The sequence below is a fragment of the Pristis pectinata genome, chromosome 25, assembly GCF_009764475.1.
Source record: "Pristis pectinata isolate sPriPec2 chromosome 25, sPriPec2.1.pri, whole genome shotgun sequence".
NCBI lineage: Eukaryota > Metazoa > Chordata > Chondrichthyes > Rhinopristiformes > Pristidae > Pristis > Pristis pectinata.
Genome location: NC_067429.1, coordinates 29,750,333 through 29,765,620, shown reverse-complemented (window position 1 = coordinate 29,765,620; position 15,288 = coordinate 29,750,333). Strand labels below are relative to the sequence as shown.

Genomic DNA, 15,288 nt, shown 5'->3' with positions numbered 1-15,288 from the left:
AATCCTTATGTACTGTTGAACTTTGTGTCAACGGAAAAGACTGCCAATACGTGCAACCACAAAATTTAATCTGATACATCCATGTAGTGAGTCAGTCCATGTTAAAGCAAAGTCACCATCTCTCTACTCTTGTAGCGTTAAGCAAAGAAAAGCAAGAGTTTTCCCAGTATCCTGGTTAATATTTAATCCATTGAAAATAATCACAAAACAGTCTGAGTGCTAGATTTTATGATTATATAATTTCTTTAGTATAAAGTCAGGCATGTATTTTAGTAAATTCTGTGGAAGTAATTTTCTGATTTTGCATTTCAAGATCAAAACCTTTGAAATTTTCAATTGTTTGGGGGCTTTCCTTTGATCTGCTCACCACCGAGCACATTCATCCTACTTAGCATATATTATAATATGGATCAAAGCAAGGCAGTAGTTAAGTTAGAAAAGAGAGTTACAAGGTGCAATAACTGCTAGGAATGACAGATGGGAAGAGTTTGTGAATCTGAGAAGTGCTTTCATTCAGCCTAGAGCTTACTTCAAACAGTACGTGAAGGCAAAGCACTATTGCAAGATTTTGGCCTCTTTCTCTACGAATCTATTTGGGAGCAAGCACCGAATCCCCCTGATCCAGCCTTTGTGTTCTTTGCTATGCAGGGTGAGAGAAAAGGAAAGGTGGGCTTTAAGAGGGAGGTAATCCACAAGATCCTTTCCCCACCATAAAATAAAGGCAATGGAGATTCAGTAAGGTGATACTCATAAGACGGCAAGTGGGGAACTCTAACTTGCAGTGTAAGGATCCATGACCAGATTCACTATTCTGCAACATTGTCTCTGTGTCTCAGGAGGTTACAACCACACTCAACATTTAAAGGCACAGGAGGATTTCAGGTAGTAGACAATGTCTACGCTGTCATTAATGCTGTATTACAGGCACATGTGCATCAGATGGGTGATACCCTTTCAGAACAACTGATCTAAATCATCAAACTTGTTCTCCCTCTTCCTCCTCACCTTAGCACACTGTGAAGGACTCCATAAAGGGGATGGGGTATGGGCATTAGTAGGAATAAATGAGAATCTGACAGAACAGAGAAAAGCCTGGAAGCATGCAGCAATGACACACTTTGCAGGGTGTGGACACTAAACTGGCACTGGCATATGCTTTAGAGTTCACTTGCCCGATGGGAAGTGTAGAGTGCTTCTGCATCAGCTCCATGGATATTTCTTTCAGGAGTGAGCTCTGACATTGCAGATCATTACCCTGGAGGCAGGATCTTTAGAGATTGAGAACAGTTTTCTTGAGACAGTGATCCAACAGATGGCAGAGTGGTGCAGCAGGTAGTGCCAATGTTACACAGCTCTAGTAACATGGGTTCAATCCTGACCTCTGGCGCTATGTGGAGTTTACCCATTCTCTGTGACTGCATGGCTTTCCTCTGGGTATTCTGGGTTCCTCTCACATCCCAAAGATGTAATGACTAGTAGATTAATTAACCCAGTATGGTTGGGAGGTAGGAGAATTAAAGTGTTGATGGGCACGTGCCAGAAAATAGATTACAGGAAATAGGTGGGGGAATGGGATTGAAGAGATTGGTCTAAGAGACTCAATGGGTTTGAATAGCTTCCTTCAATGCCATAAGGAAATATGATTAGGTGAAAGGTAGCAATTGAAAAGGTTCCTAAGATGGCATAGTAAACACTGTTCCTCAGATAGATTAAACAGGAACATTTGTTTTTGAAATTTGACCCATTATCATTATTTTTAGCATCTTGGCTTATTTAACAATAATACACATTGTACTGAAAATGCATGACATTCAAGTATTTGTGGGCTTGATTGCTATGCCTATATTCGTATTAAACACTGGGCAAAAATTTTCACACTATCGAAAAGGAGTTTGGGGCCACATCAGCTTTAAACAAAGCTCCTTGCATCTTCTATTTACCAAAGAGGCCATTGGACATACATTCATTTTTCTCCGACATCGTGAGAGGTTCAGGAATAGGGACACTTTCAACTCCCGAAACGTTTTTAAATCTTCTCCAAATCCTTCTCGTGGGAACTTCTTCAATGCGTATTGGTATCGTTGTGCTGCTTCCTTCACTTTTCCTTTCTGATCAAACAGGAAAGAGGAAAAAAAATTACAAATACAATAGGTTTGAAAATGTTTATACATGGTTAGCTAACATGGAGAATTCAGTAAATTATGTCTTTAGGCTTGCTTGGGACTAACAACGAAGAAACTTGTGTTAAAAGGGAATAAACATAGCTGAGTTTCAGGATTATCTGGAGGGATTAACAAGAGACAACATGTTTCTTTGAACTTCAAATGGAGGTATTTCAAAATCAATGTGGCAATCTCAAGAAATAAACTAATCTGTATTGTCCTAAATGTGACTGCAAACCAATCCCGTGCTTCTGTTATTGCCATGTTAGAAGAAAGCCAAAACAAGTGTCCAAATTAGAGAAAATCATTTAACTTGTATTGTGCAATAAAGTAATACTTCCTGGGATGCTACTCACAAAATCAAACTATAACACAGCCACTTCTTTTATATTTGCAGATTGATGCGGCAATGATTCCAAATAATGGACCGGATATCTATTAGGATTTTGTGCAATTCTTCCTCTGGACAGTTCATCACATGCTGTGTGATGTATTGCTGCTTAATTCCAAGAATTCAATTCAAAAGCCAACCAAAATCCTGATAATGGCTAGTAACCTACCTTTGCTATGAAATCAAATGTAATGAAAAAGAAACATTTTATTACTGCACTGATGTGTAATGGGGGTAAAATTCATAAAGGATTTTATTCCTTTTTTTAACCTGGTGATAGAGTGACATAGCACAGAAACAGGGCCATCCACCTAGCTCATCCATGCTGACCAAGATGCCTACCTAAGCCAGTCCCATCTGCCTGCTTCTGGCCCATATCCCTCTAAATCTTTCCTGTCCATGTATCTTCTCCAAAAGTTATATCAAATGCAGAGAGGGTAACGATTTTTCTGAATATCCCCATTCTGAGAGAAAGAATTATGCTACCAGCCATCAGTATGTTATCTAGCACCTCCTGCTACAGTAGTACAATGGTTAAGTTACTGAACTAACAACCAGGGTTCTGGATCAGGAGTTTGAACCCTACCATGGCAGCTGCGGAATTAACATTCACATAATTAAGTAAATCTAGAATTAAAAAAAATCAGTAACCGTAACCATGAAACTACTGAATTGTAAAGAATGCTGATGGGAGTCATGAAAGGAAACCTGTCATATTTATGCAGTCTGGCCTATTTGTGACTCTACCAATTTACTTCCTCAGTTTAGGAGCAATTGGGGATGGACAATAAACACTGGCGTTGCCAGCAACATTTACATCCACTAAATGAATGTGAAAAAAATCTATTCCTTGATTTTTAATACCGTTGCAATCTAGTTCAACTCAAACTTCAGAAATTGTTTTCAACCTTAGTGCTAAAAATATCTCCTCCAATGCACATTCCTTGCTTGAAGTGTGTAATCACAGAATCAACTGTAGTATCTCACTTGGGCTCTGGATACTCTGCACCCTACCCTCTGACTTTAAGAACTTCATACTCATATTCCTTTCCCTTTCATCCATTCATGTTCCATTTTCTGCCTTCCACCTAGGATCTGTTATGGCCACCTCTCATCTTCTAATACTTCAGATGACTTTTGTACGTCAATCAATATCCTTCACCTTTTATCAGATTTAAATGAAATGTTTACATGCCACTGAAGAGAAACAAGTTAGTATGAAATTGTCCCATGATCCTTTCCTACTGTAGTTGTTACTCTATTTTAAGGGCTCTACTATCTTTTTTCTAGTTCTAAAAGAGATTATCAACACAAAACTTTAACCTATTTTTCTTCCCGTGAGATGTTGATACGGCTATGCACTGAAGTGTTTTCTGTTTTATGTATTTGCAATGCGGCCAGAGATAAAAACTAGACATGACTCATTAGGGGGAGCTACATATCCTGAAAGAATTTCCTCACAGCACTGAAAACAGATATGGTGAAATTTTAAATACATTTCCCACAAGGAATCATTCAGAAGTCAATTTAGCCAGATCAGTTCCTAAAGATCCATTTTAGGGCTAAAGGAACAAAATACCACTGAACATGAGATGCTTCAACAATCACATGTCAACAGCAATACATTCATTCAGCATTTTTAATGTCACAGAATGTCCAGGGCTTTACATTAGGTTTATTGACTGAAAAAATTGGACCAAGGGTTGGAAGTTAAGTAGCATTTCAAAGGATGGATAGATTGAGGAAGAGCTCTCCAAAGCTTGGACTGAGGTAGCTGCCAGTCATGGATGGACAAGAGGCTAGAATGGGAAGAGTGTTTAGAATTGAGAAAGCAGTAGGTAAGAAGTTAGAGATAAGGAGGCACTCTCTTAGGAATTTGAATGCAAATATTGTACAATTACTGAAGCATCCTAACTATTTAGAAAGTCAGGACTGCCCCTCTAACTACAGACAATTTCTTTCTCCATCTCACTACTGATATTCTTTGAACATTGAAATTGCATTGAAGCAGATAGAGAAGTTGACCAAATTGATGAATAGGAAACGAGCCACAAGGAGCTTAGCTTGTGCAGTGGATTAACTCAGGGACAACATAGGAGGAAAGAATGAAGGGAAGAAAGCAAATCTTTTTCCTTCTGTGTTCACCCCTACACAACAAAACCATGGAACAAACTCCTGTTCTAAAGGAATAATTTCTATTTAAGTTCTAGATGCTGTGGATGAATGCTGACATAGGACCCATCCCCCCACCTTTCTTTTCCTTCACATAAGGTGTGCCCCACAGGTCTAACCACATGCTCAGTTGCCAAATAATGATGACATTATAATTGTAGTTTGTGAAAGAGCTCAGATTACTCATATTGGACAGGTAATCAATTCTGCACAGAGTAACCATGAGAACCAAGTCCTGGCAATAAGCCACGATTGCAAAGTTATTAAATGCAAGACAGCTCATCTCCTTTCTATTGTGTAAGGAGACGGAAATTAAAGCTAAACCACTAGGTGTCAGGGTTACTGTGCAAGATGAATGAGTGATTCTACAAATGTGAAACCAGGTGCCAGGAAATGTGCAACTCTCTTGAAATTCTCCAGAGGCCTTGATTTTGAAACTCCCATAGTGCAAAGCAAAGCCTGGAATATCCCATCATTCGCACGCAGTACTTCTGTGATCCCTTCTGTGCTCCCAGTTCTTTAAATATTTAAATTACTTTATTCCCACATTCTACTCTTGTTGTCTGAATCTTCTTCTAACATTTTATCATTTGGGATTTGGGTGAAGGAAGCCAACCCGAGAGAATCCCCTGAGATTTTCCCTACTTCTCTTAGAGTTCCAAATTATGTTCAGTATTTTCTGGCAGTCATAATGCCATGTCTGGGAATCAAAGGTATACAGATATCCAGCTACATTATGGGACAACACATTGATGTATTAACATGCTACATTACCTGGCAAGTTCCTTATTTATTTATATAGATCAGCCCTTATATTTCAAATTTGAAACCATGGTAATTAGTTTTCTGACATTTCCCAAAACCTTGCTTCCCACTGCTCACCCTTCTTTTCTCCTTTTGATAGTACTTTGCTTATTCCCTAAGGGTGGGTAGGAAGATTGCGATCCAGTCTCTACTTGTCATTCTTTACCATTTCAATCCTTCACTCCACACCGTGGTCATTAAAAAAGGCAAACAATGCACTAGGGTTCATTTCCAGAGGAAAGGTAGTGAAGTTACGCATCAGATTTTGGTTGAACCTAATCTTATCCTTATATCAAAACAGGTGGCGGCCATTTGATCCATGCTGCTCCAGGGAAGCAACTCCATTAGTCCCATTCCCCATCTCCTTATTTCCCTGTACCCCTGCAATGTATTCTCTCTGACAACTGCCCATCAACTCCCCTTTGACTCTTTTTGTCATTAACCGGCACTAAGGAGTAATTTACACTTAATGAACCAGCACATTCTGGGATGTGGGAGGAAACTGGAGCAGTCAGGAAACCCACACAATCATGGAGCAAATGTGCAAACTGTGCTAACAGCATCCAAGATCAGGTCCATGGAGTTGTGAGGTAACAGTTAGTGTTGTTCCCCCACCACACACCTCCAACTTGTGCACTGCAAATAATTCTCTTTTATAAAAAGGTAATGGAAAAAATGCAGAAGGGTTTGCTAGAATGAGAGCAGAATTGAAAAATTACATCTATCTGGAAATAGATTGAAGTTCTTTATTTTAATAAGGATATGACAAAGAGATAATCATGAAATGGTTTGAAGAAGGTTGAAGGGGAAGTCATAGTGAAGATGTTTCTACTTGCATCGTAGACCAGGGACAGGGGTCATAAATAAGCGCACATTAAATAGGGAGAGGAGCAACTATAAGGCTTCTTTTTTGCAGTAAATACCTGGGTAATCATTTACTTCAATTGTACTTCCCTGCCATATCTGCTGATTTCTTTAAACATAAGAGGCCACTAATAAATCCAATATGGGATTCAGGAGTAATGTTTCTAGCTCAGCTGAAATGATTGAGGCAGAATGAATGGATGTGTTCAAGGGGAAGTCAGATGAGGGAGAAATGAGTTGAAGGATATATTGCTGGGGTTGAACAAAGAGGTGTGGACCAGTTGGGCTGAATGGACTGTAAATACGATTTACAGTTCCCATGTAAGAGCAGGTAAAGTAGAAGTAGGATATATGGACCCTCAAGCCAGCTCCACTGTGTAATGCCACATCTGATTCTCTGTCTACGTTTCTGCCTGCTCAATCAATTGACCCAAATGGTCAGTGGAAACATACAATTATTTGATTTCCTTAGTGAATAAAATCTACAGATCTCATCCATATAATCAAGCATCCGTATCTTTTTAGGGAAGGGAATGGCAAAGATTTACAATCCCCAACGTGAAGGAATTTCTCACCTCTAAATGGCTGACACTTATCCAGAGAAATTATCATTGGTTCTAGCCCTGTAACTAGGGGAAACAGCTTTTCAGTATCCAACCATCAAAACGATCTCAGATTTTTATGTATTTCAATGTTGATACGTCTTCTCAACTCCAGTGAGCCCATAATGTGAATGTAGGCTTATCCTATCTCTCATGGGGCAAACCCTTATCCTCAGAGTAACCTACACTCCAGCTATTGATCTAGTGAACCTATATTCCATTGCTCCCAAGACATTTTTCCTTGCACATGGAAACTAAAACCACACACAGCTCCTGGCACGGTTTTACAAAATCCTCTGTACAGTTGCTACATGGCTTCCTTATTCTTCTACTCAGTACTGCCCCTCCACACCTATTTGCAATAAAGGCCAACCTATCATTTTTCTTCCTAATTGCTCAACACAGCTGCCAGCTAATTCTGTTAATTTTTATCTCCCATCCTATGGAAGTTGTACCCAAGAACCTGCCTAAAACTGAGAAATCAAAGTCCACAGTGTATATACCATTCTATCCATTTGCTTATCTCGTGCAGAAGCACCACTGATGGAAGGGAAGGTTGAGTTTCAGCTGCCTTTACATAGCTGAGTGAGACTAATTCTGCTACTTTATGATGTTTTGAGTAGAAAGGGAAGTGTATAGGAGTAGGAAAACAAACATAGTCTCAGTGGATTACATGATAGAAATTGGATGCTTTCGTGTATTCTGGCAACTGAGGATGGTTCATATATTGAAACAACAAATGTGAAAATGCAATCCTCTTCTTCCCCCCCACCCCCCCACCACACCTCACCTCAATTTTGCTAGATACTGGGAGCTGTAACAGATTAAGGCAGGTAATAGTGTTATAATATTGATTTCATTCAACTGACCCAAATGATTAGTGGAAACATACAATTATTTGGAGAAATTGCAGGTGGATCACCATCCATAAAAATGTTATGCTATGTTCTGGATTTGTTTCTATACTTTGAATACTAATTAATCTATTTACTTTTGAAAAAGACACACTTGTCACTCTACTTATTTCTTCAAAGTGGCAACTTAAAACTGGAAATATGGACGTTGGTGACTTTGTACATCACAGTTATTTTTGTGTGCATGAATTTGGAAAGGATTGAACAGTATGACATTTGTCCCATAACACTGAGGTCCATCCCAACATTGTTTGATATCTGAATCCGGCAGCTACGTCACCTCAGAAGGAAATGGGAGGTGCACCCTAGAGTGAGCCTAATTTCTCCCAAAGCATATGATACCTTGATGAAGCGAAGACTTTCACACTCAGGTAAAATTAAAGTAAGTAAATAAAAGCATTAATAAAGTAGAAAAGTGATTTTATCCAGCTATTAGATTTAGTATTAGAATTAACTCGTTGCCCGAGAGGTAAAGGGAAGTGCCTCAGCCAGTTGCAGTTTTGTCCTGGCACCAGCTAATCTCTGGTTTATCCCACCTTGTAAAACATGTCTCCTTCTTCCATCAGCTTGCTCAAGAGGATGATCATGATGTCCGGTTTTGAGGTGGCCATTGCCCACGTCGCTGGACCTGTAGTGCACAGGATGCATGAGGGGTAAAACACACGTAATGCCAGGGTAGGAAACTATATGAAAAACACCTATAGGCGAATAGAGGTAGAGAACAACTTTCTGTGTTTAGGTATTGTGCCACATGACTATCATTTAAAATAGTGTCAATCTTCAGTTGTTGGGGTATGCAGCCAATAATACATACAAGCCCACTGAAAGCAAGAGCAAGTTTTGTTACATTTACTTTTTATTCAGATGGGAACAATTATTGATGAACTTAATATTGATGCTTCTATGTCCCTCAGTGTAAATAAATCACTTATTTGATAAAGAGAACTAGAATTCATAAAATAACAGAATTATTATGTATTAGATGCAAATGTAGGGACAGTATATTAAACTAAAACAGCCACTGAACCACAGCTAAACCTCATCCTACCACAGTGAGCCAGGGTGTGATGGTTCAGACAATATACAAGATCATTCTTCAGAGAGTAGTGTAGTGCCAATGACTGTAACATATCAGCATTGTGTGCAACTTATAGATTGGTTCAAGTGTTTTCATGCCTGAAAGCTTAATGTCAATTTAACATAAACACCATTTGAAGGTTGTGCTGTGAAATTATGTTAATTAAGAATGGAAATTGAGATTTTGAGTGCAAGTTTAATTGAAAGCAATTTGATATTAAGCACAAAGAGATCACCTGCAGCCTGGCTGGTATTTGCAGGAAGTTCATAGAAATAATAAGGCAGAGCTCTGACTCAGTTTGGCATTCCCCTGAATTTGAGAGGCTTGTTAACACTCTTCTGAACATTGGTTATGTACACTATGTTACTTACATCAATAGATTAAAGGCTTGTCAAAATGACAGGCATAAAAATTGTCCACAAGTACTACTCAGCCTAAAGTATTACTCAGTGAGAATTCAATCTTAACTGGAAGCATCTGAATTACTCATATGACAAGTTTATTCTATAGTAGAAGACTGCAGGGAATATTTGATATGACTGAAAAATTATTTACAGGGCCAGTAGTAAAAATAAAGAGGCATTAGTATAATTTAAAATAATTAAATGGGTAATTGCTCAGTGCTCAAGAGGAAAATTGAGTATGAACATTTGGCAGGAAGGACAAAAAGGACTGTGGTGTTTGTTAGGTCAGAATGAAAACACATTGGATTGATTTTTCAATCCCAATTTAGATGCAGAATGATCACCGATCCATCAATTAGAATAGGAACAGGAAGCCGCCAGATATAAGCAATGATTCAATTGAAGGGCAGGGCATAAGCGAGGCAAGCAGAAGCAAAGTCCTTCACTCCAATAAAATGTAAAACATGATTCTATGGACTCAGTGCACATTTGTCCCATAACATTAAGGACAGGAGTGTGCCTTCCAAAAGCAAGCAAGTTTAAAACATGCACACTCTTGATTGAGGCACTGATATAGGCAGGTGACGACCATAGAATTTCCTGCAATTTCCAAGAACACATTCCAAAGATGTTCCTTCTAAGCTTTGTGAGTTAGTGTAAGGGTGAAACTTGCTGCAGATTCCAAAACACTCGCCATCTCTTTAGCATAAGAGAAATGATCGATACCTCGAAAGCAGCACTGGTCAAGGGGAGGAATGACAGCACTACAAAGTAGAATTCTCCCATGTAAGTAATGCTGCATTAAAAAGAAGCTTTAATGTTAGTTTTAGTGTTAACAATGCTGTGTTAAAGTGCTTTAATGGGCTTTTGAATTCTTTATATGAAATGCCATCAGGTCCAAGAAAACTCTAATAATAACTTCCTATCATTGTTTCCCACATTTATTAATCATCCCCACATGATTAAACTCACTAAACCAGAAGATGTTCTCAGCCACATTGCTGATTTGGGTTTGAGGCTAACGCCAGTAAAAAAAATACTGCAAGCATAGGCCGAATAACTTAAGTGGCTTGTCTGATCTATCTTTAAGGCTTCCCATCTTCCTTTCAAAACAAAACTTTCCTGAAAAATACCTTGTCAAGTAAATCAGGTGATTGAGAAAATTATGGTAAAAAAAATGTTTTCTTTTAAAACCACGGCATCCAGTTTGAATTTTGACTCGCAAGTCATCATTGTAATTTGTTTCACTGACGTTTTCAATGTTGCAAACAACATCCACAAGTAGTATTCGTCCAAGGACTCTCAATGACTCAGTCACACGCAAATGCCTCTGTAAAGGTTGGCATTTGAGAGCCTTGTTCTTTTATGTGACAAATCTTAATGGGATTGTGTTATGCCACTTGCAGAGGTTCTTGGAACAGAAACAAATCTCAAGGATTTGAATCAGTGGTTCTTCAGAGCCACATGACAGCTTCTGGCATGGCCATCAGCAAGACTGCATAAATTAAATCAGGAAGTGAGTGCTGCTGGCATTTGATTCTACGCCTCTAATCTCTAGAGGCACAGTGATAGGGAAATGTTTTGCATTCATTGCACTCAAAGTTCTATGACGATATTCTGGGATATGAATTAATTTAGACATGTGATATGGCAGATCTTTCATTTGCAAAAACTTCAAGACTGTGCAGAAACAGCTTGGTAAGGTTGAGAAACCAATATGAAACCAGCAATACAGTTGGGAGACGAAGTGAGAAACAGGAGAGGGAAGGATTACTGAAGTTTTGGGGGTTTTGTTTGCAGACAAGGCAGCTACTGCAGTTTATTAAAAAACAGAAAAAGCAAAGAACATATCCTGAGCACCCACTAATGAACTTCACATCCAAAGGATTACCCCTGAAGCAATTTGGTTTCACTGGTGACTAATTTGCAGGTAATTAACTTTTGATCAGATTTGGTGGGACAGAAAAAGCATGATAACCATGGCATCAATACTGTGTTTAAAAAGGGACTAGGTATATCCATAATGTTCCCTTTTCTAAGAGATCCAAAGATAATTTACATTACTGAGTCATAATTTAGTGTCACTGTTTACCAAATAAGTTGTCCTCTACAACAATCCTATTGGTTGCTTTCATCAGGGATAAATAAAGAAAAGCACATGAATCTTTCATGCTGTCCAGACTGAACTGGAAGAGGGCAAAGAAAAAACAAATCAAATCATCGGAATGTACCTCGAGGTCGACTTGGTAGTGTTTGGCAACCTTTCCAGTGATGAAGGAAAGAGAAAGAAGGAAGGGAAGGGATTTCAAAAGACATGAAGATGAAAAACAGAAAAGAAAAAAAATTGCAGTGAGCAAGCAGCAAAGCCAGTGCATCAGCAAATCATTATACAAAAACGCAGCACACAAGAGGAATTGTGTGAAGCCAAGCACACACGTAACTGTCTGAAGCACATACACAGAAAGCTGCCTAAAGCACACAGTAACATTTGGAAGCATTTGTTCCAAAGCTGGATGATTTATTTGATTTGGGGACCTGACTCTCAAAATATATTTTTTAAAATACAGATCCTGGCTTTTTAATGTATCTGTACAAAATATATGTACAGAAGTATAAGACAATAGAAATCACTGCACTAATTGTTTATCCAAGAATTTGGAGTTATAATCTGGATGATTGAGATTGGAGGTCCCCACACAAATTTAGAACCAGCAGCAATGCTATTGATTTTCTCTGATCCCACATCCACTTCTATTTTTGGGTTGTAACATCTGAACCATTTTACATTAAGTATCTATCAAAACCATGTTTTAAAATAATAATCATTCATTTTGGGTTTGAAAATGTTACAGAATGGCAGTGAGATCAGATTTATCTCCTTGGGATATCATATCATTAAAGTATACAAGAACACAGAAATAAAAGAGATGAGAATATAAAAGAAACCCAGGCTATAGATTAACAATTTGATGGTTAGATGGATAACCAATTCAAACCTACTGCAATCAATGGTAGGATTCCATTGTTTAACATCAATGACAAACACAACCAAAAATATTTTTCCCATCTGTATGCCCATTCCTACACCACTCCTACCAAAGGACAAACAAACAGACAAAGCAACAGAATTCATAAGTCAAACATGTTAATTTCCAGATATTATTTTCAAGTGATAATCAGGTTTTCAGGCTTAAGCACCAAGTAAAAGGATTCCCAGTGGTTTTCAGTGTAGAGAGCACTTGATAACTTCATTGTTGAAGACAAAAGATGATTGGAACAACACAAGCTATTTTTGTTAGCTTCAAGAAATATATCCATGTTCTCTTTTCACTCTTCTGGTGTTCTAAGCCAGTTTAATTAAAAATATCTCCCAAGGTGGAAATGTTGGTCATCAACCAATTTACCAAGTTTCTAGATATCTTTACGCAATTAACAGAAAAAAAAAACCATTGTGTCTCAGATTCCAAGGATTTCTTCGTGAAATTCCAGCATCAATCAAACATTGTCAATATCACGGTTGATTATGGAAAAAAATGTATTCAGCTACATACACTAACAGCAAAAATAATAGTGGTATGAAAACTTTCATGACCTATAATTAAATTTAGCCATGTTAAGTTAGCTAGTTCTTCAACAGATTTGGATGAAATGCCAAGTTTTTGATACTTTGCATCATAAAGTTCATGATCACGGTTATTAAAATCTTTCTGAGATTGCATCATCATTACTAATGACAGTGACATCTGGGGCACATTCTGTTGGTGAAACTACAAAATATTCAGCTGTAAGAAGAGCAAAGTCCCTGCATTCATTTACATGAAGACCTTCACAACCACTAGCTGTGTTCATTTTCTGATAGCCTGAACAAAAAGCACACCGATGCATCTTCATCCAGTTAGAAAGAAATTGACATTAATTAATGTTTGATACCAAACATTTCCTTTCAAACCAAAAATGCAAGCAGCTTACTGCTTAATAAAACACTATTTGTAAACCACAAAAGCACTTCAAAAAAATCTACTTTTACAACACTGATTAAATGTGCATTGAATTTGTTGCATCTTATGAAGAAATATACTTGTTTCATACAAATCTGGTAAATAGTTTGAAAGGCTGGACTGATGAATTGATAACACATTAGAATTCAGTGATGGAAACTTGAGGCGATTGTTTTCTGCCACTAATCAAATACAAAGCTTTATCTCACACATACTCAAGGTACTTAGATTATGAGCTGCATATCATTTTGATGCATAGCAGTAATCAATCAGGTAAAGGAATATAGGATATATATTCATGGATATATCCCACAAGATAAGCACTCCATTGCACACACTGAATTCGTACATCTTCTATCATTAGAACACCTTTCGGAACAGAATAGTCGAGATCAGAAGTTCAGCATAATGTAGAATCAAACCTCCATTAGTTAGTCCTGTGATATTGTATTTCCGTGTACGAAGTCACTACGTGATTGTGACACATTCAATCATACCCTGTCTAAAGTCTGTAAACGTTACGTTTTGACTAACTTTGCTCATTGGCTTGAATGAATCAAAGAGCAAATGAGGAGGGAATACCTTATTATTTGTAAGTGTATAACTTATCAGGCTACTGAAGAGTTAAAGCATACAGTTTTATAAATGTTTCATTAATATGGCAGGTAATGAATATTAATGTATTCCAAAATGTGACCTCTTAAGATTTGCTAATACAAGTTATGACTTCCCTATCTGCTAATGGTTTGGGCACAGAGGGTCTGCTTCCTGCTGACATAATAATTACATCAGCAAAAGGAAGAGGAAAAAATAAAAAATATCAAAGGCCTGTTTCACATTTTCAGTCCCATGTTTAATTTTAGTCTAATCAATGATGTTGGTGCACTGTTGAGCTCTCCAGCACATTTGTTCACCAAATACTGCAGCTGCATCTTTATTTTAAGTATTATACGCAAGCTGAATAAATTAAGTGGAGGACTTCACGCATCAGCAACAGGCATTTCATCAAACAAGATCAGTGGAACATAAAAAAGGTGAATCACAAATAAAAGACAAAAGATTTTCAAAGCAGCATTTGGCAGTATGTGATGTAAGTGTCTTTGATATGAAGCAAATATTAAAAACTGTACTTTACTATTTTTGTCCTTTTAGTAGATGTCAATTCAAGATAAACATAGCATGCATAATTCTTATCCAAACAAAAAATCCAGTGCAATTAATTATTTCCAATGCATTCTCAGTATCTTCCATGTCCTGATAAGAAACATAACTGCATTGGAAGGTTCTGTTCTGTAATTGGTAGTATTCATAAAGAATAATATTGGAATTTTATAAATGATGCATCTAATACTGTGTTATTCCCTCTACTCTCTAGAAATCCAATCACCTTGTGTTTCTACAATGATCCAAACACCTGCCTGCAACAAGCTTTTTAGAAAATAATGCAGATCTCCCAACCTGGAATGCTATCTATGAGGCATTGGTGTGTCAGAACTAACCAGGTCAGCAAGAAAAGCAGCAAATACATCTCATCTAAGTGGTCATTGAAGGCTTATTAGTTGTCAGATGAGCAGCTTCCTGCATAGCATAGAACTCAAAGTGGTAGTAGTTTATCACAGAAGGCAAACAGCATTAAATTTAAACTATCTACAGAAGAACAATAATGCTTCTTCAGCACAGTAACTTATTAAGAAGGGCAAGTATCCTAGATTGGAAAAAGTACCTTTACTTAGTCTCATCTTAAACTCTGTTAACATTGTTCAGAAGTAAGTTTTATAGCTGGTTTAAAGGCAAATTAATCAGGAATCTGCATGGCAGCATCTAACAAATGAAATTTGAAAATTCATTCTGCTTTCTTTAGGAAACTCCAACACATACTTGGGAATGCAGATAAAGAAA

The 15,288-nt window shown here is 37.7% G+C and overlaps 1 protein-coding gene across 5 annotated transcripts in view; it reads right to left on the bottom strand.

Annotated features, from left to right (window-relative positions):
* The window catches only part of tanc2a (tetratricopeptide repeat, ankyrin repeat and coiled-coil containing 2a), a 591,670-nt gene that overhangs the window by 14,550 nt on the left and 561,832 nt on the right, over positions 1 to 15,288 (bottom strand). For all 5 annotated transcript variants that reach the window (XM_052038520.1, XM_052038521.1, XM_052038522.1 and 2 more), the window contains 2 exons: positions 8,446 to 8,537; positions 1,962 to 2,108 (listed from right to left, as the gene is read on the bottom strand). In XM_052038520.1, the coding sequence (XP_051894480.1) occupies positions 1,962 to 2,108; positions 8,446 to 8,537 (239 nt within the window). The remainder of the gene's footprint in view (positions 1 to 1,961; positions 2,109 to 8,445; positions 8,538 to 15,288) is intronic.